We start from the raw sequence: 20749 nt of genomic DNA on the forward strand, positions 1-20749 counted from the left end.
GTGCAGCGATTGATCCCTTGTTCTATTTTAGGGTTGCTGATCCATTTCGACCTAGACAAATCCCTAGTGTTGCATTTTTCATTCGGGCGATGGTTTGAATTTGATGGCATGAATCAGTCCTATCTATTTTAGGAAAATGTAACTAAAATCCTCACTTTTAAAAATGAATTATGACCGTTGACCGCCTTTTTCAAGCGAGGCTGTTGAATATAGCAACCGTTAAGCACCTTGGTTTATACGTCGTGATGTGACATCTGTCAAATGAAAGGCTTTTTAATACGTCAATATAATAGGTTAATAAATACGTCAGCTTCTCTTTTAACCTAAAACCGTCGAAAGGAAAGGGTTGTTCCGGAATTCCCCCGAAAAAGGCTTCGAAATGGCCAACAAGGTTTTCAGGGCGCGTCGTTACCACGTTAACCGCGAAACGAAATCTACTTTGTGAAACCAACAATGTTTGTTACGAAATCTGAAACAATGTTTGCTCTGTAAAGCAAATCGCTGATGGCCTCGTGGATGAAGGTAAGTCAATCACATTTAACCCCACATTTAATCACTTGCCGGTTCTGTAACATAGCTTTAAAGAACGTTTTCCTAACCAAATTCGATTTGCAATATCGAATTTGGGTTACCACCGACCGCAAGGAACCGAACGGAAAATGCTAGGTTATGTTCAGCTTGGCTGGCTAACCGCGTGTCGGACTTCTTAACAAACTAATTTCTCTCTTGTTGCTTGTACGAAAGTGCAACAAATTGTGGCGTCCCTAATCGAAATTGGTTGCAATAGGCAAGCGAAAATTAATATGCCGAAACGATGAGTCTGCAATTACCCTTTTCCATATTATGACCACTATCTGCTTGATATACACAATGGCAAGATCCTTTAACATTCTAATGTTGTATTGTCCCTTTCATTTTACGTAGGTTTTCGCCTCTTATGCGACGGTTATAATGGCACCACGAGTACAAAGGTACGTTAAATATTAGATAATAAATAAGGGATTGATAGCAACACATTTATGATGATTCACATAACCTTGATAATTAATGAAACCAAAATGATTTAAGTACTGTGCACCACTCTGAGGATGCTATTCGAAGATCTTAAGAACTGAAACAAGATTTTACAAACTAACGGCTATCGTTTGTTCACAGGAACTGTACCTGTTCAATAACTCGTGTGAAAACCCAAGAAAAGGAACGACCATTTTCGGCGGGCTCGGCATTCTGATCAGGTAAGAATTGACGATGGCTTTGAATAGAAAATTTGAAAAGCATCAATGATGAATATGCAATTACCCTTTTCATGTATGATCTAAACGTGATTTTGTATGCATGCACCACTATCTGAAAATACTCCAAACGGTTCACAAAGGCAAGCAAATCGTAAACAGTCTTCTAACATTCTACGTTACTTTCTACTTCGCAGGTCCATCGCTCTGTTAAGAATACAGTCCATCAACCGGCTAAGGTAAGAATGAAATTCCATTGCCAACCACCTTTTATACCAAATCATAGTTTTGATGATACTCAATACCCTTGAAATCAATCGATGAATTCAAAATGATTAAATCGTTTACCATACACCCCTCTGAAAATATAGTTTAAACACTTTTGACCTCGTTAAAACGGCATAATACACACATTAACTGATGGAACCATTTCTTTTCAGATTACCCTCTGTATGCCGTGTCTGGTCTCATCTTACGATTGCAAATTTAACGTGAATGTTTATATTTCATGTACTTTGAGAATAAATACAGATTAAAAAAAGTAAAGGGGGATTCTTTTGTACTTCCGATTACGTCACGAATACCACAAATATCAGCGAGTGTGTTTGACACTAATCCGAAAAGTACTTCTCATCTTCGAGTCCCTCGGGCATGTAGGTGAGGCCAGACTCATCCTTCTGAAGATAATTGTATCCCACACCGTATTGCAAATCTTTCATGAGCTTCGTCGGTGCATTGCGCAGATGCAGCGGAACTCCGGGCATCGGCCCTTTCCAGTTTTCGATCGAAGTGCGGCACGTTTTAAACGCCTCGTACACTTCGCGGCTTTTGCTGGTGCGCGCCAAGTATACGGCACAGTGCGCGAGGATACAATCCGCTTCCGGCATGCCGACGGCTTGAACGGCGGCCAGCGTCGTCGTTGCCACTTGCAATGCGTTCGTGTCGGCCATTCCGATGTCTTCACTGGCCATGCGGATCATTCGCCGGCAGATGTAGCGCGGATCCTCCCCGGATGCAATTAGCCGCGTCACCCAGTACAGTGCGGCATTATCATCTGACGCGCGGATCGACTTGTGAAGCGCCGAAATTAGGTCATAGTGTTGATCGCCTTTACGATCGTACAGAAGGTGCGACTTTTTGATGCCCTCCCGGATGTCCTCCAGCGAGATCACGCTTGGGGATTCATTTTCTAACGGCGCTTTCGCACGCAGTGCCAACTGTAGGCTGTTCAGACCAATCCGAGCATCACCGTCGCACGTTTCGGCCAACCACCGGACGGTTTCTTCCTTGATGATGATGCTGTGTGGAATAGAAAATGAACTTGTACTTAGCAGCTGCGGAAACCTTTGAGAGAAATCACTCACCGTGGCACGAAGGACAGCTTGCTGAAATCCGGAATATCGTCGGTGTTGTTGTTGTCCGCTATCATTACCGCATCGTACTGTGGTAAGGCACGCTCCAAAATGCGCATCATGCTTTCGACCGAATGTTTTTCTAAAACGATCACCCGACAGCGACTGAGCAGGGCCGAGTTTAGAGTGAACGACGGATTTTCCGTCGTCGCTCCGATAAGCGTTATCGTGCCAGCCTCGACGTGCGGTAGGAAAATATCCTGCTGCAATTTGTTGAAGCGATGGATCTCGTCCATAAACAAAATCGTCTTGCGTTTGTATTTCTTCTCGTTTTTGGCCTTGCTCACCGCATCCTTCACATCTGCAGTGCCCGACATCGCGGCCGACAGCTTCACGAATCGCGTTTGTAGCTCGCTGTTTTTGCAGTGGTTTGCGATGATGTGCGCCAACGTTGTCTTGCCGCATCCTGGCGGCCCCCAGAAAATCATACTGGGTATGGCGCCACTGTCGAACAGCGTGCGCAAGATTGTGTTCCGCCCGATGATTTGCTCCTGTCCGACGTAATCTTCGATTTGTTCTGGTCGTGCGCGTTCAGCTAGCGGAATACTGGAATCTTCTTGCGCTGACTTTAGCCGATTGGAATTTGCAGCAGACAGCGGTACGACCGATCCCATCTGGACCGAGTTGACATCTTTAGTTTCTTGGCTTGCTTTGTCTTCATCGTCTATTTCGATGCTAATCACATCCGATTCCAGCTCTTCCACCGTTCGATCTGGCATCGGTTGTGTACGCTTTTTTTTCGCGGCCGACCCCGATGGACCGTGTTCGAAGATGCTGTAGTTGCGCTTTGGTGTTTTGACTTGCGTGGAGCTGGATTGAACCGGGAGCTCCTGTGCTTCTTTTGGACCTTCGGAATGGTTTTCGTTGCTCATGGCACATTGGTCAGCATGTTCCTCTATGAGGCTCATTGGGAATCGTTTGTTGCAAATCGGACATACTGATTGCGCCGACGACGTCGACGGAATCGGCGAATCCGTCACACTCTGCATTGTTACCCTTTTCTTTTGCTAAGGCACATTAAACCGTTGTTATTATCTTGATTATAGGGATTTTGAGCTTGAAGCTTCTTTCATCTCTTACCAACTCCTGTTTGCCAGATAAGTGTTGTATTTCTTGTACAGCGTAAACACATTAAATCTTTACTTATTAACACGTTTAGTTGTTATTTCTGTTGTTATGTTATTATCTTGATTATAGAGATTTTGAGTTTATTGTTGTTTTTGTGTTTTTATGAGTCAATATTGCGCGATTTTCAAAGTGACGTTTCGTTTCCAAACACAGATCCCGGGAACGCCGTGGAGCAGTTCCCGGAAAACACTGTAGAGGGCGCACAAGTTTGGCGCCACAAAATTTTGAATTCTCGTCTCTTCACGGGAATATCCGTTTACTTTTAACGTTTCATATCTTGTTACGAATCTAATCAATGACCGGCAGTAAATAAACTATCTTTTCAAATGTTGCATACTTATCGCAACCTCGTCCAATTAATCACACTTACTGCCACAGAATAGATATCCGTGTCTTACATAAACACATTATTTTGTGTCAGTTTTTATGAGTAGACACCCCACGACCCTGGCCGGAACCTTGCGGGGATGGGGATGGCGTGTTGTCGTAGGTTATTACAGTATCACTCCCCCTCCTCGAGGCACGGCGGTTTGTTGATCGGACGATGAAAAAGACAACGATGGTCCGCTCAACGCCTGTCGCGCGCCCTAGGCCAACCGTGTATCAACTGCGAACTGGTTCCTTTTTCGTTTGCCTAGGAGGGGAGCACTGGTGATTGGTTGAGCGTGGCTGAAAAGTAGTGCAAGGGGAATGTCAAGTTTATCATTGGACTGCAAATTTCAGAACATCCCTGTTTGCCTCGCGTGCCCAGCGTGCCTCGTTGTTATCGATCCAACAAGTGCAAACATATCAATTGGCGCTCCGCGGCCAACGGAACCGGTGACGGGACGTGAACGGAACCACATGGATGCGCTTTTCGGCAAACGTGCCCCGGCGGTGCATCGGAATGGACGCTTATCCGATCACGAGCGAAGATCCGGTAGTGCGTCGAAAGTTTGCCGAAAGCATATTCGAAATATTGCGTCCCCTGACGGCGTCCGAGATGCCACGGAGCCGTGCCACCTCCGACGACGAATCCTCCCAGTGTAGTGCCCTGTCCGATCCATTTTCGGACCTGGACGAAACGTACGTAATGTTGGATCAACGGAAAAAGGTAAACGTTGCCGCGATGCTGAGCAACATCCAGCAAAGATTAATACCTGCCCGCTGCTCCGGTTGCAGAAACCTGGTACCGATGAAGGCGACGAAATGTTGCTGATGAACCAGTTTACACCCGAGTTCCGGTCCACGTACGACGAGCTGATGGGCTCGAACCGCCCGCGGAGCAGGCCGGAAGTAAGTGTGGAAAACAGTTTGGACAAGTGCGCCACGCCACGGGCTTCCGAGGCGGAGTCGAGGGGTTCGTTTATGGACATTCGATCCGGAGACTTTAGTCCCAACTTTCGCTCGTTTATCGACGAAATGCTGGCCAAGTGTGACCTGCAGCATCATCTGGACGAGAAGAAGCGCAAGGAGCAGCAGCAGCACAAAAAGGATCGCCGCGTGCGGACGATCGTGTCGGAGGAATCGTTCTGCGGGCTGGAGACGGACTCGCTGTCGGGCATTTGGCGCATGCTGGACGCCGTTTCGGAGGATGAGTGCGAGCTGCTTCCGGTATCGGGGCCCAACTACGATCTGTACTATGACCGGCGGTTCGATTGGATGACCCGGGACGAGATTCCTTGGGAGCAAGTGGAGGCATCCAAGAAAAAGTGCGAACAGTGGTTGAAAATACCGGTCATTTCATCCACCGACAGCCTCAAGCCGAAGTAGACCCCCGAAGATGGGAAGCAAACTTAAAAGTGTGTCGTAAAAATAGTAGATACTTTCAGAACGTGATTTATACACCTATCTATAAGTAGCTTTTATCGAAACATCATTCCAAATCCCTCAACAGACGCGTGTAACGATTGGTTGTGATGTGATCAATCCATGTGAATAGAGCACACCATAGATCCTGATTATTTACCCTTGCTCGGGATGATGCATCTTCGTAGGAGATTTTCAGAGAATCCGAGCCCTTCCGGTAGCCAGCCTATCCGGATTGACCGGAACGGGTCGGATCGTCTATGCAAACGCTGCTGGTGGGCGCTGATAATTGAATATAAACCATTTGGCAAACAGCAGAAAACATTCCCCAGTTATGAGCGGCTCACCACAGGAAGTCCTAACGCGGGTGCCGCTTTTCCCGGTCGACTCTTCGCTCGCTAAAATCTCGTTCTCGGCCCGCAACCGTGGGTCCCCGGTACTGGCCAATGAATAAATGATCTAGTCGCTGGTTTAATTTTAATTTTCACCACCCCACCATTCCGTTCTGAGCACGTTTTCTGCGTTCTCGCAGTTGCAATCCGGCGAAAAGCACTCCGGGTCACCCCGGGCATGATGGTTCCGCCCAACGCCTAATGGTCTAAACTGAATGGATGGCATGGATGAACCTCCGAACCAGCGGTTCCAAAGCGGGTGGGAGGTGTCGAAGCGGCCAGACATGTTCCACGGTCGGGCAGCCCTGGAAACCGAAAAGTGAAGCAAAAAAATACAAAATAATTAATTTATGACACAAACCGAGGCCGGCACCCTTCGCTCCCGGTGGGGGTAGAGGGTCAAAGGGTTTACAGTTTATTTTTTGGTGCTTCGTGGGGTTTGTTTGCCCCGACCGGATGTCCCGCACCAGGCGCACCAGGACCGTAACAGGTAGAATATGAAAAGTGTACAATTTAATTCGTTCATTTTTCATACCCCAAGGGAAGTGGCCCGCCTCGTCGGGCTCGTCCACGTAAGGTCGGAAACGGAGCGAAATCAACAACGGTATTTATTTATCTTCTACTCATCACCATGGATTCACCCCCAGCGCCCCCATCGGGGACGACGTCGCTAGCGAGCGAGAAGGAAGATGCGTTTTTTCCCGTTGCAAATTACTCTCCCACATTAACATCCGGTGGCCCCCCCCCGTCAGCTGGTGGTCATTTACCAACTCCAAGGATTTGAGCGATGAGCCAGCCAGAGATAGACGAGCCGTGAGCATTGGGCCCGGGGGCGCAAAACCCACGCGCACATCAATCACGTGGCCGACCCGATGTGGCCGATTATACGACGGTTAAATCCGGCGTACCTCGTTAATATGGCACAAATAGGTGCTGCCGTTTCGTTTTCTGGTCAAACTGTGTCCACTTTCTGTAAACTGTCGAGATTCCTTTTTCTTCAATTTTGCTGGTGCGACTATTTGGCTGTCCACCCGAGGCCATCTGTACGAGGGCGCTCTCAGGATCCCGACCGGATGTTAGCGTTGATCGGCCTTCCGGGCGCCACGGAAAGGACAACCTCAACGGTTCAACACTTTTAATTACCTTGTCAAACAGTGTGCAGCTTTTTGTGCGCGTTCATTTCGCTGATTACAACCCGAATGACCGGCTACCGGGCGCACGGTGCTTCGACAAATCTGTTTTAAATAGAGGATACTTTCTCGTCTTTTTTTTTACGAAAACGCAAACAGTCTGCAAATTGCTTTGACGTAGCGGCGAAGGTAAACTTGACTCGCTGGCCGGAATTTATGGGTTAGCAAAGCTCTGCCAACGTTTCGTGTCCTTATCAACTTTTCCACCATACTTTTTAATGGAAAAATTAACAATTAGATACGCAACGAATGCACTGCACCGACCGAGCATCGTGTTGTGCATTTAAATTTACCCAACAGCTTAACCAGTATGACCGCGTCCTGAAGTCTTCGGCGTCGGAGTAGATTAAAATCCTTCACATCGAGCTCGTATGCGCGCGTGCCGAACTCGGTTCGGGTAGTTCGGTTTCATTTTAAATTCTTCACCCCCGAAAGTCGGACGAAAAAGAAAGGAACGAATCCTGTTTTTCCTACCCTCCCGACCCGGCCCGATCCCATTCCGGGGTGAAAGTGCACCCGAGTCACCGGAATTCCTGTTTGCGTTCGCTCCAATTTCCGGCTGCTTTTCCAATTTATATGCATTTTATTTTTATCGCGGTGCATCAGCTTTTTTGATTGAAGAAGCGTGCCCCGTTCGGACCGGGCTGGGCGGCGCTGTCCGAGGGGTCGGTCGCTGAGAGGATGTGCGAGAGGATTTCATCATCACCTCTACCGTTTGCGGATCGAACTGCGAAGTGGACGTCTGGGCGGGCGAGCCAGAGAGTAGATTGTGAGTGGTGTTTTGTGTAGCATGTAGCTTGTTTTCTTTCTTATTTGCACTTTTGCCGTACCCAATACCCAACACAGGACGTGCATTTTAGCTCGAGCCGTCACCGCCCCCAGCAGAGCCCCACGGGCCAGAGTCTGCAGCCGGACTGCACTCAATCAGTGGTGGGTGCATCACGCTGGGAGCTACCCGGCACAACGGCGATGTCAGCAGTGAGATTTCCCTCTTTTCCTCTTTATTCAATCAAGGCCTTCGTGATGCAAAATCGTGCAGCCTGAAGACGGGCTCTGGACAGGCTCTACGTGCCGGATTGCAGTAGCAGTTGGCGTGCATTAACGTGGGCCAATTTCGGTGACAATGAGGTATGCGTCAAAGTGTGCTCCGTGAAAGACTCGCCCAGCACGCGCTGGTCGAAGCCGGTCTAGTAGTCCTCGATGGAAGTGATTGCGAAAGAAGCGTTAGCGATTCATCCATCATTTGAACTCAACGAACGCAATTCATAAAATGTTCATCATCGTCTAATTCCCGCAAACCGATTAATTGTAAGTACCGCAAGTTAGCCTTCGATTCCCAATCTCTTTATCGGCAGGCATTTGATTTAAAGTATGAAAACACTCCGACTCTCCCTCTCTCTATCAAACAATTACAACCCGGGGACGCAAAGTCGCACCGCTGCACATCGGGAAAGTTAATTGACGCCGAACGTGCCTAAGCCCCCGAGTGGCGCAGCTGAATTCATGCTTTTCGCCACCGTATTGTCCGTACGTGTCACGTCACGGCGATCTCCACCGTTGCCGTTGCGTGGAGCTTCTCCGAGCGTTGCTGCTACCTACCGAAGTGCCCCGTACCGATCCGTAGTCCGTGCACGTAGCGCTCACCGAAAAGCGTAACCACAACTGTCGTCGTCCTCGTCTTCGCCGAGTGAACAGGAACACATTTTCCGCGTCACTGGCAGGGATAAACAAATGAAGGATGTGGCGAAAAGCTCTAGCCACCAGACACAGTGGCAAGGACATTACCACGTGGATCCTTCCTCCACCGGACGGTAAGTTCAATGCTGCTCGCGGAGCGCATTAATTTAAACCGCGCGATAAGCAGACCGCTGAGATGTCCTCGAATCCCGGGATGTAGAGTTTAGAAAAATACTCCGGCGTTGAAATCGCTCGAGAAGCTCCCGTGGCGCGTGGCTCGACTACGACGCGTGTGACGTGCTTCGTTTTTACGGGTATGTTTGGTTTACACTTCGGGATCACCGTCGCCGACGTTCGGTTGGCCACTTGTTTGCCAACGGGTTTAAGATAGGATTAAACGTGTTTGCCTTTTATCCTGTCCCTTGGAGCACCACGCTCCGAAGGTTCTTCCGGAAAATTCGCAAGACAAATAAAATAAGTTAGTTTATTTGTCTTTTTCGCAATCCGCTTTCGGCCACCGGTGGCCGTAGTGGGAAAGTCTTGCGTCAGCCCGGCTCCGCAGTTAGAAAATGGATACCGCCGTTAGATGAACCGGTGTAGAGCCGAACGAGGCAAAAGGCCCGGCTGACAAGCTGCTCCGGGAGTGAATCGAAATAAAGTTTTCAAAAACAATTAACGGCCCCATTTGCCACTGCCAGCCAGCTTGAGGGTTAGTTTGTTCAGCCTGGACGCAACCTCAACAGGTCGTCGGTATTAAATCTCTTTGATCCATCCATCGTCCGTCCGAGCCAGCGTGTATGTGTTAAATAATTTACCAAACACACAACAGACTGCAAAAAAGAAAATCCTCAACGAATGGAGGCACCTGGTAGGGCGTGATTGGGGCATGGCAAAAGTTTTGCTACCACCACAAAAAAGGGCCCCGGGATGAGGGGTTCCAACCAAAACCGCATTGCAAGTTGCATTAGGTTTCAATCAACGGCACGTCGAGTTTGTTAGTTTGTTTGAACGGCGTTCGGGTTTTTTGCCTCATTCGATTACGACGAGGCATTCCGCCAGGCAGCTTGTTACTGTGTGTCAAATTATGCATCCCGGTTGCAAGTGGCCACAATTGTTTGCACTGTTGTTATGCACGGATTGTTTTAGCCCATGTTTGAAACCCCGTTATTGTGTGTAGCCCAACGGCACTGCCCTCGCTCTATTACACCCAAAGCTAGATGAGCAACGATTTTGTAGCAAAAAGTATTTCGTTTGTGTAACGTGTTTGCTTAATGTTTCGATGTTGTTTGTTGTTTGTGTTTGTAATTTTCATCCTCACCCAAATGTTGTAACACATTCGGCGGATGGCAATATATTAATTTGATCGAAAACCAATCGTTGATTAGATTAAACAGCCCACGTATTGACATAATATCCATATCCGCCTCGGCAGCCAGCCTGGTGAATACGATTCAAATGAAATTCAAATAAATACAGCAGATTGTATGAAAGGGGTGCCTTGTGTAAACATAGTTTCTCCCATTAAATTACGTTTACAAACGCCAATGCTGAAAATTCTTGCAAAAAAACACCGCACCGCTGGAATCTGCCACTTTTTTATACGTAGCAAACGCCCAAGGGCGAAGTGTTTCCGTTTATTAAACTTTCATTGCAATGGAACTACCAATATTTACTACTACCAAAGTTCCAATATTTTCAATGAAATGAGAAATTCCAGTGAACGAAAAAAGGGAGTCAGTAAAAATCATTTCACGTGCCAAGTTCCTTTCTCTTCATTTTAAGGGCTGTAAACAAACCCCTGTTCCGCACGGAGATTCGACAAATAGAACCAACTAGACCCGTTGACCGCCGAGCATATAAATTAGGCTGCTGGACAACCGACGTGGCCACTGGGTGTCACTGAAATGGATACGCAACTGCAACCGTTCGATTCGTGTGAAATGGAAGCCTCAACGTTGGCATAGGTCCACGAAACCCCATCCGCGGCGTACCACGGATGTTTTTGTCCCTAGCCCATTTTTGTCCGGCTGTTGTCAATATTTTTACCCACCCACAATACATGCATGAGAATGAGCTCGAGGTTAGTGTCCGCGTGTCCGCAGCTCAATTGGAAAATAATCCATGCGTTATGAGTAAAAATATTGTCACGATTGCTTTTTTTCCCTTTTCGTTGTGCACCCGTCTGGGTTGGTGCGGAATCTTTAAACGAGATTGTGACGGCCCCAGGCGACGTAGGGGGACACATCGGGAAACCTGCGGGGCCGGTGCCGTTATTCGCGTTACACTTGTTCCCTTTCATGTTTGTCATTATTTAAAACTGATTTACGGGCAGAAGGTTTGGCTGATTAAATTATACCGTAATTGGTACTCGCCGTGCCGTGGCCCCGGAGCACGAAGATTGAATATTGAAACGCGTTTCGGCTGAATCGGCCAAAAAGTGGCCATCGGCCTCGTTTTGATCGTGGCCATGTTTAATTTTCTGCTGCATGTGGTTTTGGTAGATTGAATTGAAACGCAACGTTGGTTTGCGCTACTTTTAAAGTCCCAGACAGTAAACGAGAGATGGTGCGGTTTTGGTTTGGTGTACAGTTTTGGTTTCTTTTATTTTACTCATTTTTTGTAGCGCCTCATGCGTGCGTGCTTCGTATCGCTTTTCTTTTGTTATTCGTTAGTTTGTTTAAATTTTTGCTACAACTCTTACAACGCTTTACACACTATTCCGTCCACTGTTTTATGTTCCATATACAACTTCAATCAATGACGGGCATTGTTGGCTAAACTCCTCTCTCTCTTCCCCCCTTTTCTCTTCTATCGATTCCGATCGCTCTCCAGCTATCCGTATCCGACCAACACTTTAGGTAAGAATTAACAAAGTTTTCGGTTTTCTTTATGTTTCGCCTGGGCCACAGCAAAAATATCGATATCGTGTGTGAACGAGAGCGAGTTTAAGCTTTAGGATTCGTTTCAATTTGTCGTTAGTTTTGGAAAGAGTTTGGAGAAGCTAAAGTTTTATTTAAATTTTCTTCCGAGTGTAGTACTTGCAGCGCTAATAAATAGTGACACCTTTCGTTCGTACGTTTAGAGTGACAAAACTTAACAACAGACGGAACGAAAGCACGCTCCCTTAGCTTTCCGCTTGCCTGCCAGCACAACGCCGGTTCCGGCTACCGGCGACGATTCGTTTTGATCCGTGCGCCAACGGTAGCAACCGTTCACCGGGGTTTGAGTATCATTTAAACGAATGTGGCGCGAGTGCGAAGCGAAGATTAAACTAAACAAATTACAGGAGGGAAAACGTTGCATAGGTTACAGTTAGTGTGCCCGGTTTTGCTGCCCTTTTAGAACTGCAACTTCCATCGTCTTGAAACCCGTGAGCATCCGCCCACGGCACTGTAGCAGCTGGGGCTTGTTCTACCTTCCGTAGCTTTCGCTTCATATTTTTTCATTTGCATTCTTATAGCTGCAACATGCAAACCAGCGGCTCCACCTACCGTGGTTACTGTGTGCCGTTATTACACATTCGGCGTTGCCCGTTTCTTTCCAGCTGTTTTCCATTCTCACATCTGCATCGGCCACTCCGGTTACATATTATTGCCCCACACATGCGCTCGCTCTTGCTGGGTGAGTTCATGAGCTGGACTTGTCATCGTCGATGATGCTGGTGATAATGATGATGGCCGGCTGTTCCGATGAACCAGCTGGACTGTGGTAGTCCCGGTACGCGAAGATCATCTACGATCGACGGTGGTGGCGATTAAATAAATGTGCTCGAACGCTGCTGCAGCAGCACGACCAGGGCGACGTTGACGACCGCGACCGCCACGGTGAGCATATTGATATTTGATGAACCCCAGAACGGCACAAACGAACCCGTCCGGGTCGCGCTCGAACTGAAGTAATCCCGACATTTGCCACTTTCCGGCGTGTAATCGACGCAGTGCATCTGTTTTCCGGTGCCATCGAGAGAGCGAGAGAGGGAGAGAACGATAGATAGTGTTAGAATGATAAAATGGTGCCCACCATTTGGTTGGAATCGCGATCGTGGGTCTCGACGGTGGGGCAACGTTTTCAAAATTTAAACATAACCGCGACCTGGTCGGCCCACTGGGAGGAAGGACATGCGGACCTTGCGGAGCTGGGGAATGATTTGGAAAACTCGGTGCTTCTGCATTCGCGTAACACGGCGGTCACACGGTCGGCTGCGTTTTCCCTATTGTGTCACACCGGAAGGGCACGGATGCGGATGGGCGGAGGGCCGAACACAAATCAGTGACCAGCACGCAGATGCCCAATGGGCCCCTGCCGCCGGTGTGCAATATGCATGCGATTGCATGCACTGCGGATTGCGTTCGCCGGCGAGGGCGTGAACTAAATAATGTGGGCCAAAAAATATGCTGAACTTGCCGACGACAGGGCCATCCCTGTCGACCGGCAAGGGCCATCGGGAATGTTCAATTTGAATTTAGTGTCGCCCACGGCGGTGGGGATGCGTACCCCTAATACGACCCGCCGCCACCTGAGCCAATGGGCAATGTTTTATTCATCAATTTCAACGCACGAACGACGCTTCCAGGGTTGGGGGGCTGCGGTGGTTACAATGGTCCACCCCGATTGGCCCGCCACACCACTGGCAGGGTTCCCGCCGATCGCTGTTCGACCCCGTTAGGACTGTGGCCACGTGGCCCCACGTGCAAATTGTTTAATTGGCTCGGTGGGATTTAAAATGGCGCAATCGGTTCGAGCACTCGAAGTTAGTTTATTCATTTACCGTGCGACTCGCTGCTAGTAAATTACATTAACAATTTCTTTCGCCTAATCTAATGGCAACTGTTAATTGCAGCGACGACCTTGTCACACGCCCGAGTCCATTCGCGTTCGTGGAGAAGTTCCGGCGTGGGCTTTTCGCGCCCAACTGAACCGATTAAGGCGCGGGCGACGATTGATGTTTGCGGTGGACACTAAATAGACACTAATAAACACCGGACGGTGGCACTCTGCCCCCCGGAGAGCTGCAAGTCAATCCGTCACACGCTCCGTTGATCCGGTTCCGGATCCCTGGTTACCCCTGGGTGGCCCGGTCCGCAAACCCAAACCGCAAACAATCCCACAGAACGGCGCTGGCCTCGACGTCGTCCTTGTCGAGCAAACTTACCCGCATCAGCGTGTTGGACATCTTGTCGAGGAATCTGCGCGTGAAGAGCGCCGTCTCGTCGCCGCAGGCATGCCGTACGGTGAACTCCGAGCACTGCATGTACTTCTGGAAGGCGCTGTTGGGTGCGAGACCGAAGAGCAAGAAGAAGAGGACGATAAAACAAGCTGAGCTGGGGGGGGTGGTTAGCATTTAGGGCGACCCGGCGTGGAGATGAAGATAAATACAGCGATGGCGGGCGGCCAGTGTAGCGTGTAATCTGTGTGAAATTGACGGGAAATGCGCCCGATGCAATTGACGGGAAAAGCGATACAAGTTGCCGCGCCTTCAGGACTTGTCAGCTTTCCGCCGTGTGTTCGACTTTCGAAGCACTCCGGATGCGAGGGAACGCTATTTGCGCAACGCCAATGTGGATTTTGTATTAAAAAGCCTGGCTGGCTGGTACTTCATTGTAAATCAATTCACAGCCACAGTTCCCCATCCGCCACGGACAGGCCACACTAGGAAAGGGGTTTGATTTTAGCCACAAAATTACAACGGTCTTGGCGCGGCCCGATGCTCCGAGCAAGCACGTTCCATCTTCACATTTGGTCTTGGGCAATGCTTTTTTTTGTCTTCTCTCAGCGTCTCGGCGGAGAGAAAGATCAGTTCCATTACATCGATCCCGATGGCAATTTGATGATTTTCCAATTCGGTCCCCGTTAATGGGCACTAAACTCGACATGGGACACACAGCGAAATGAAGCCGGGCCCGTCGAGTGACACGACTGACAACCTACAGGCGCACAGCTGTCTCTGGGCCGGCGTCAGCGAATCCTAATTTCGGGAGTGGGCGCCGTCGAAGCATTGGGCCACAAAATATTTTGCCTCACCCGGGCGGGAACGGGAGAGACCGAAATTGAATGGTCATTGCGGACATTTTGCTGCCTCAGCCTCCGAGAGCATTTTGTTTTTCTGTGGCGAAAAATCAACGACGGCGTGCGGTCATCGTGAAGACAACGGGATCGATGCCGATGCGACCGGATGCGGTCCGGTCGGAAGCGCTTCTGCCATGTCACCGGTGGCCGCTCGCAGGACGACACTATCGGCCGCGGCTTCGACCGTTTGGTGCCATTTCGTGTGAAACAATAAAGTTGATTGCTTCGCGCTGACCATTGGCCTCACTTATCCCGTGCGCCCGCGTGTCTGTATGTGTGTCTGGTGCTAATGGTCGGCTTGGCTTTTCCGGGGAAATGACAAACGTTTGTCGTTTTTATTTGGCTCCACCCGGAACGGGAATGCTGTGGAACCACGGAGAGTTACATTTCGGAGAAGGGCAGTTTCATCCGCACCGTTGATTGTCCTCCGTAAGGTGCCTGGCCGTAAGTGTACGTAATTTTCTGATAACTTTCAATTTCCTTACGATTTCGGAGAACAGGACTTCTGGGGAAGCGGGGATGCCCCACGATAGTGATTGGCTAGCATTACGTTGATTGCGGTCAAATGATGGCAATTTTTACGTCCAATCTGATCCGAAGATTTGTCAATATATTGGCCTAGGATATTGCGCTCTGCAAACTGTCGGCAGAGACAGCGAAGTAGAGATGTCGGGACTTTGCATGAAGTACAACAAATCAAGATTCAGGATTCAATTTACTGCATTTGATGTGGGAATCAGCCACAGGGCCTAGTCTGCATATGACATAGAACCTCCATAAGTACTCCATCGCATCGACGTTCATGAATGAGGAAGCTTTTTCCCAAAAAAAAATCCCCGGAGTGTGTCGCCCCAAATGGAGCCCCCTCGGGCCTACTTACCAGCAAACCGTTTTTAGGCGCTCCTCCTCGGCGTCTTCAATGGATTTCGTGGTGTTTGGCGGATGATAGCCCCTGGCCCCTGAATGATTTTCGAACTGCTGTCGGCGATGGTGCTGCTGCTGCTGCTGGCTCATGTCACCGGTGTGGTACTGGCCGCTGCTGCTGAAAGCGGCCGCCGGATGTGTGGCCATCGTAGTGCCGATGTGGTACTGAAAGGCGGACGACGTCGTTGTCGTCGTTGTGGTTGCCACCGTTTGGCCGATCTTGGCCATCGTGCTCTGGTACCGGGCCGCACAGACCTCGTAGTCCTTTTTCACGTGCCGCATGCACGGTGCATGCCTAAGAAAGTCTGCTTTTTTGAATGGAGCACCGATTGAAAGGCCGAATACATTCCGGAACGGAAGCGGATATGCATCCAGCGTCCAGCGTCCGGATAGGTACCGAAAAAGAGAGAAAATAGAGTTCCAAGCAAAAGATAAGGAATGGGCCGGTTTTTTTCTACTCCAATCCTAAAAACCTGTCAGTTCCGTACGACATCAGTACGCCGCTCTGTCCTTTCGTTGACACACGAATAGAAAAAAAAAACACCCGGCCCGTGTTTGTGTTCCGTCAACGAAAGCACTGAGCGGGACCGAAAGGCTTAAGCAAACGAAACTGGACTGGTAGAAATAAAAATACGGTGTTTAGAAAAACCAAAAAGCAGCAACGTATGGATGAAACAGCCAAGCCACAATGGACAAAACAACTACAATCCGCAAGGAGCTACGGAACGCAAAGTTGAAGATTGAGTGACAACGCAGCAGCATGTTAGTTTCCATGAACAAGCATTCCACACAAGCACTCACGTTAAGGACACGAAGAACAAACAAACAAACAAACACATTTAAGCCTATCGTAATCTGGTTAAACCACAGCAATACGTTGGGGTCCATGTGGGATCAAATGGGGATTAGCTAGAAGAACCGCAGAAGAACAAACAAAGTCGTCCTTCCCTCAGGAGAATTTCAGAGACATCGCTTAAGAATTGGCAATCGGTTGCTGTAATCAATAATTGGTCTGTGCATTGGCATTTTTGAACATCGATTTTCGTCACTCAAATCACAGCATGCTGCGAAATGTCAAAATTCGTGCATATGAACTGCGGTAGGATTCCGATGGAAACGAAGTCCGATATTAAGCGTCACCGAGGTGGCATGCGCGTAAACAAAGCTCTCGAGTAAATTTTCTTTCCACCAGCCACCTAATTGTGTTGCCGGCTAACCATTATCTGCTTCGTAACAAGTTTTTCCAGTTTTACAGCACAGTGCTAACATGGAAACGGTCTCGCAACGGTACCTCGACAATCCATCGCCGCTTCCCCGAGGAGAAAGCGAAGAAGGCTACGACTTTCGGTTGAGCTCCGCAAGAGTACAGCAGAAAGCACTAATTAGCAGCTGACAACGTAGTTCAAAAGTGGTTCCGAATAACGGGTTAACTGGCGAAGTAAGTTCCCAACCGACACATTCTACCCGGGCCAAGCCACCAGCAACGACTTATAATTAAACAGATAATCCCCAAAACTTGCGATAGCCGCTCAGGACACAGGCAAGCTAAATGGCAATCACGACACGGCACATACGAGCGTGAGTGTCACAGCCGAAGCTCGGAAAGATATGTATTCACTTCCGCACTGCGCATCAGGACCAATGGGCGGCCGATGTTTTCGGTACTTCCTCGGTTCACTTGCGGGGTTTTTTCCCCACGATGGATCATCATTAGCATGCGGTTTAGTCCGCTCAGATGCTTCGAAGCGAATGAAAATTAGCAGCAACAACACGGCGCACCGTTTAGCGGCGCTTTCGTCGGGCGAGGGCCAAGTCGCGCCATTCAACCGAACTGCTAATTGACCATTGAACCACCTAGCGGAGTACAAAAAAACAAAAATACGCCACCACTGGAAAAACTTTGCCCCGCTTGACGTGTCCAATCACGGGCCAAATGAGATGGAAATGAAACTTAAGTTTAGCTCCAACGGGGCAACGCAGGAGAGCTCCAGCGAATGCGAAGCAACAAATTTAGATAGCAACCCCAGGCGGTGCCCCGGCTTTGTGGAGCAGATTGCGGGGCGCGTGGGTCGGGAGGGAGGTGAAATTAAAACATAGGACCAGATTGGCGCTCATTTGTCGGTGGGCGCACGACGATGACGACGACGATGAGACCGGCTCAGTGTGTTGTGGTGGGGCGATAAAGAAAAGTTTTGGCCGTTCCCGTTCGGTGAAACCGATTTTATGGTACGGTTTTGGACCAAGTTTTATTTTGGTGGAAACTCGGCGGTGCGGGACCGTAGCACCTGCAGCATGATTTGCTACACTTGGCTTCTTTGCTGCGATTTCGATTGCTCGCCCAACGCACTTCGGCTCGGAATTATGCTTCGCTTCGTGGCCTCTTGCTTTGATCCGCTCGATTTGCTCCGCTAACAGATCGTAAATGAGTCCATCAATCAAACTTTTCGTTCCCTGGAGGAGGAAATTGTGCGAGCTCGCAACATATTGATGTCCACCTTTTTTTTCTACATTTTTAATTTATGCCAACCAATTACAACTCTACTTTCCATTTGAACACAAAAGTGCGCGGACTTTGCCAGGACACGCTCCTCACTTGTAATAAACTAATCTAAAAAGGTAATTCCTAGGTCAAAATTAAATTTCTACGATTGATGCTAAACGTCCGGTTGAAGATCACAGGATAGGAACGGCCATTCCAACTCGTCCAGAGAGCACGAACGCTTGCAGCGAGCCGATTCGAAATGGTGCCCATCCGTCCCGAAGTTCATCATCGACTGTCGACCGTGTCATTCCACTTCCAACGGCTGCAGCACGATCATTACCGATGGCACGTGGGACCTGATCGTGCTCTAACCGTACTTATCGCATCGTGACCCTCTGCGTTGGCCAACAATCACTGCGACGGTTCCGAACCAGTCCGATAATCCATTATGGAGACGATGACGGAATCGTCCCAACCGTCCAGCTCATTTCGTTCCGCGTCCTGAAAGCGCTGCGGCCGAAGAATTCCATCATCGAACGTCATCGGACCAAACTAGATCCGGAGTGGCAAATCTGGTTCCGAATCAGAGCCGGAAATCGAATAAAAGGACCAACGCACTGGTGAGACCGGTGCACGTGCATCGCGGCACCCCGAGCGATGGACATGTTGCTGATATCGGCTGAAAATAGTGAACGCGATGCCTCGAAATAGCCTCGCCGATACTTCCGCGGACAGGTAGGCCGCGTGCACGGAGTCGAACGGACGGCAAAACTGACAGTTTGAAATATTGGCTTCATATTATTGGTTCCCGATGGATATAAATCCAGTTTAAAGGTGCCAACGTAAATCGGATTGCACGGTTCCCGTTCGAAGGATGCGGTGTGGCCATTGAATATGAAAAAGCTTTTCCTTTTTGGTCAACACACGTATGTCGCCGCTGGTCGGCTTCCGTGATGTCCACATCGGTCAACGTCTGTCACAGAGAAAGGGAGCGAGAGAGGAAGGGGTGCATCAGGGGGCCACAACAGTGACATTAGTTTTCGCAGTCGCCGGCACCGTCGTCGTCACCGTCGTTTTGATGCATGAGCGGACGTGTGATATTGGGTACGTGACACTGCTCCAAATGGAGGATATCATCAGTCAGAGGAAAATTGATAAGATTTCCTTCCATTGCGCTTTGCTTTACAGAGGCGCTGAGCTTCGGTCCGGTCCGTTGAAAGGGACCATAGCGCCCACCGCCACGAGCTTCCAAGGTATGCCTTTTGTACCTTCTCTGGAATCGGGTCGTTCAGCACAGGATGTGCATCCTTTGAAGCTGGCCCGGCTTGGCGTGATGCTTTTAGGTGCCATTGTCCTCGACTCAGGGTACCGGATGACTGACTGTGTCCACGGGCAGAGTCGAGTGGCCACTGACGATCATGCCGGCTGTCCGAAGACACCCGGACACGGACAGCCGGTGGCAGTGTCTAGCCTTCCAGATGGCGCCCGTGCGTGGGCTCAGTCACCAGCGTCAGAGGTTATTGATAATCCGTACCATCCGTTTGAAGTAACAGGCTTTTTCCCGCTTTTTTTACTCCACCCAGGATCGCTGTGCTGTGGCATTTCTGTCAACACAACAGCCGGGTGTGCAACTTTGCACGCCAGCAACAGACCCAGTACCGTGGCGGATTTTTTATTTCATATTATTTACAGTCCACATGTCGGATGCCTGAGCACAGAGCACGGCACTCGATAAGCTAGATTGCATTTTTATCGCCGACAGTTTCGTACTCTCTATTTCTGAAGCGTACCACGGCGATTCAGTCATTTTTGTGAATGAGAAGCACCAGGCGCCTCCATATTTATTTTGCAAACGTGCATTGTTAGCCTTTTCACATCAACTGATAACGGTGATTCCGGTGATAACATGTTCTGTTAGTAAAACACTGTTAAGACCTCATTAGAGTGAGCTCCCTGTTTGTTGCTCGTACAGTTTTTGTAACGATCGTAAATTCTTCAACAAACTTTGTCATAATCGCGGACACGCTGCCGTGCCGAAGCGAAGGGAAATGAAACGGGGCCGGGCTTAATGTTTCCACCCAACAGAAAGCTAACTCATTTATCCCTTCGGCATTATGTTGTTCTTTTGCCAACCCGCTCAACTAAATCACTCTCCGATGATCCACCAATCGGGCCCGGGCCGGTCTTGGGCCCACCACAGCGAAGGCGAAAGCGGTTCCGCGAAGCGAAACACTTTCACCGGCAATTTGTTGATGAGGAAAAGTTTTCTCGTTAAACCACGAAACAGCCCGAGAGAAACAATGGGTGGTGGCTGTGTGCGGCCAACGGGAGAACGCAGCAGCAACAGAAGCAGTGGCAGCATACACCTCACGACTCCTGCAGCAAGGATTGAAAAGAACTCGTGGCGTGGCGGAGCAGTTCTCACGGTGCCAGCGGACCACCGGTTGGTTAGTGTGGA

The 20749-nt window shown here is 49.2% G+C and overlaps 3 protein-coding genes and 1 long non-coding RNA gene across 5 annotated transcripts in view; 2 read left to right on the forward strand and 2 right to left on the reverse strand.

The window, feature by feature from the left end:
• Positions 1-410: 410 nt before the first annotated feature.
• On the forward strand, positions 411-1294 carry LOC131205568 (uncharacterized). The gene is made up of 3 exons (XR_009156751.1): positions 411-522; positions 925-971; positions 1156-1294. It is a non-coding gene; the product is annotated as an uncharacterized LOC131205568 (long non-coding RNA).
• A 549-nt stretch (positions 1295-1843) lies between these two features.
• On the reverse strand, positions 1844-3860 carry LOC131216459 (ATPase WRNIP1-like). Its single transcript, XM_058210954.1, has 3 exons — positions 3725-3860; positions 2597-3651; positions 1844-2531 (listed from the first exon to the last, which is right to left on the reverse strand). The coding sequence occupies exons 2-3, from the start codon at positions 3631-3633 to the stop codon at positions 1844-1846; spliced, it is 1725 nt and encodes a 574-aa protein (XP_058066937.1). The 5' UTR covers positions 3634-3651; positions 3725-3860.
• A 798-nt stretch (positions 3861-4658) lies between these two features.
• LOC131205219 (uncharacterized) lies at positions 4659-5614 on the forward strand. The gene is made up of 2 exons (XM_058197233.1): positions 4659-4865; positions 4934-5614. The coding sequence occupies exons 1-2, from the start codon at positions 4659-4661 to the stop codon at positions 5522-5524; spliced, it is 798 nt and encodes a 265-aa protein (XP_058053216.1). The 3' UTR covers positions 5525-5614.
• Positions 5615-11408: 5794 nt separating this feature from the next.
• Positions 11409-20749, reverse strand: part of LOC131205995 (uncharacterized) — a 35799-nt gene continuing 26458 nt past the window's right edge. For both annotated transcript variants that reach the window (XM_058198342.1, XM_058198349.1), the window contains exons 5-7: positions 15766-16114; positions 13972-14086; positions 11409-12762 (exon numbers count right to left, since the gene is read on the reverse strand). In XM_058198342.1, the coding sequence (XP_058054325.1) occupies positions 12574-12762; positions 13972-14086; positions 15766-16114 (653 nt within the window). In that variant the 3' untranslated portion in view covers positions 11409-12573. The remainder of the gene's footprint in view (positions 12763-13971; positions 14087-15765; positions 16115-20749) is intronic.

This window comes from Anopheles bellator, chromosome 1 (genome assembly GCF_943735745.2).
Source record: "Anopheles bellator chromosome 1, idAnoBellAS_SP24_06.2, whole genome shotgun sequence".
Taxonomy (NCBI): Eukaryota; Metazoa; Arthropoda; class Insecta; order Diptera; family Culicidae; genus Anopheles; species Anopheles bellator.

What these genes read in the sequence shown, in the direction of transcription:
- LOC131216459 (XM_058210954.1), bottom strand. Translation starts at nt 3,633, where the DNA reads ATGCAGAGTGTGACGGATTCGCCGATTCCGTCGACGTCGTCGGCGCAA. An exon ending in AAGCTGTCCTTCGTGCCACG is followed by an intron (nt 2,532 to 2,596) that starts GTGAGTGATTTC and finishes TATTCCACACAG; the next exon opens with CATCATCATCAAGGAAGAAA.
- LOC131205219 (XM_058197233.1), top strand. Translation starts at nt 4,659, where the DNA reads ATGGACGCTTATCCGATCACGAGCGAAGATCCGGTAGTGCGTCGAAAG. An exon ending in TGTTGGATCAACGGAAAAAG is followed by an intron (nt 4,866 to 4,933) that starts GTAAACGTTGCC and finishes CTCCGGTTGCAG; the next exon opens with AAACCTGGTACCGATGAAGG.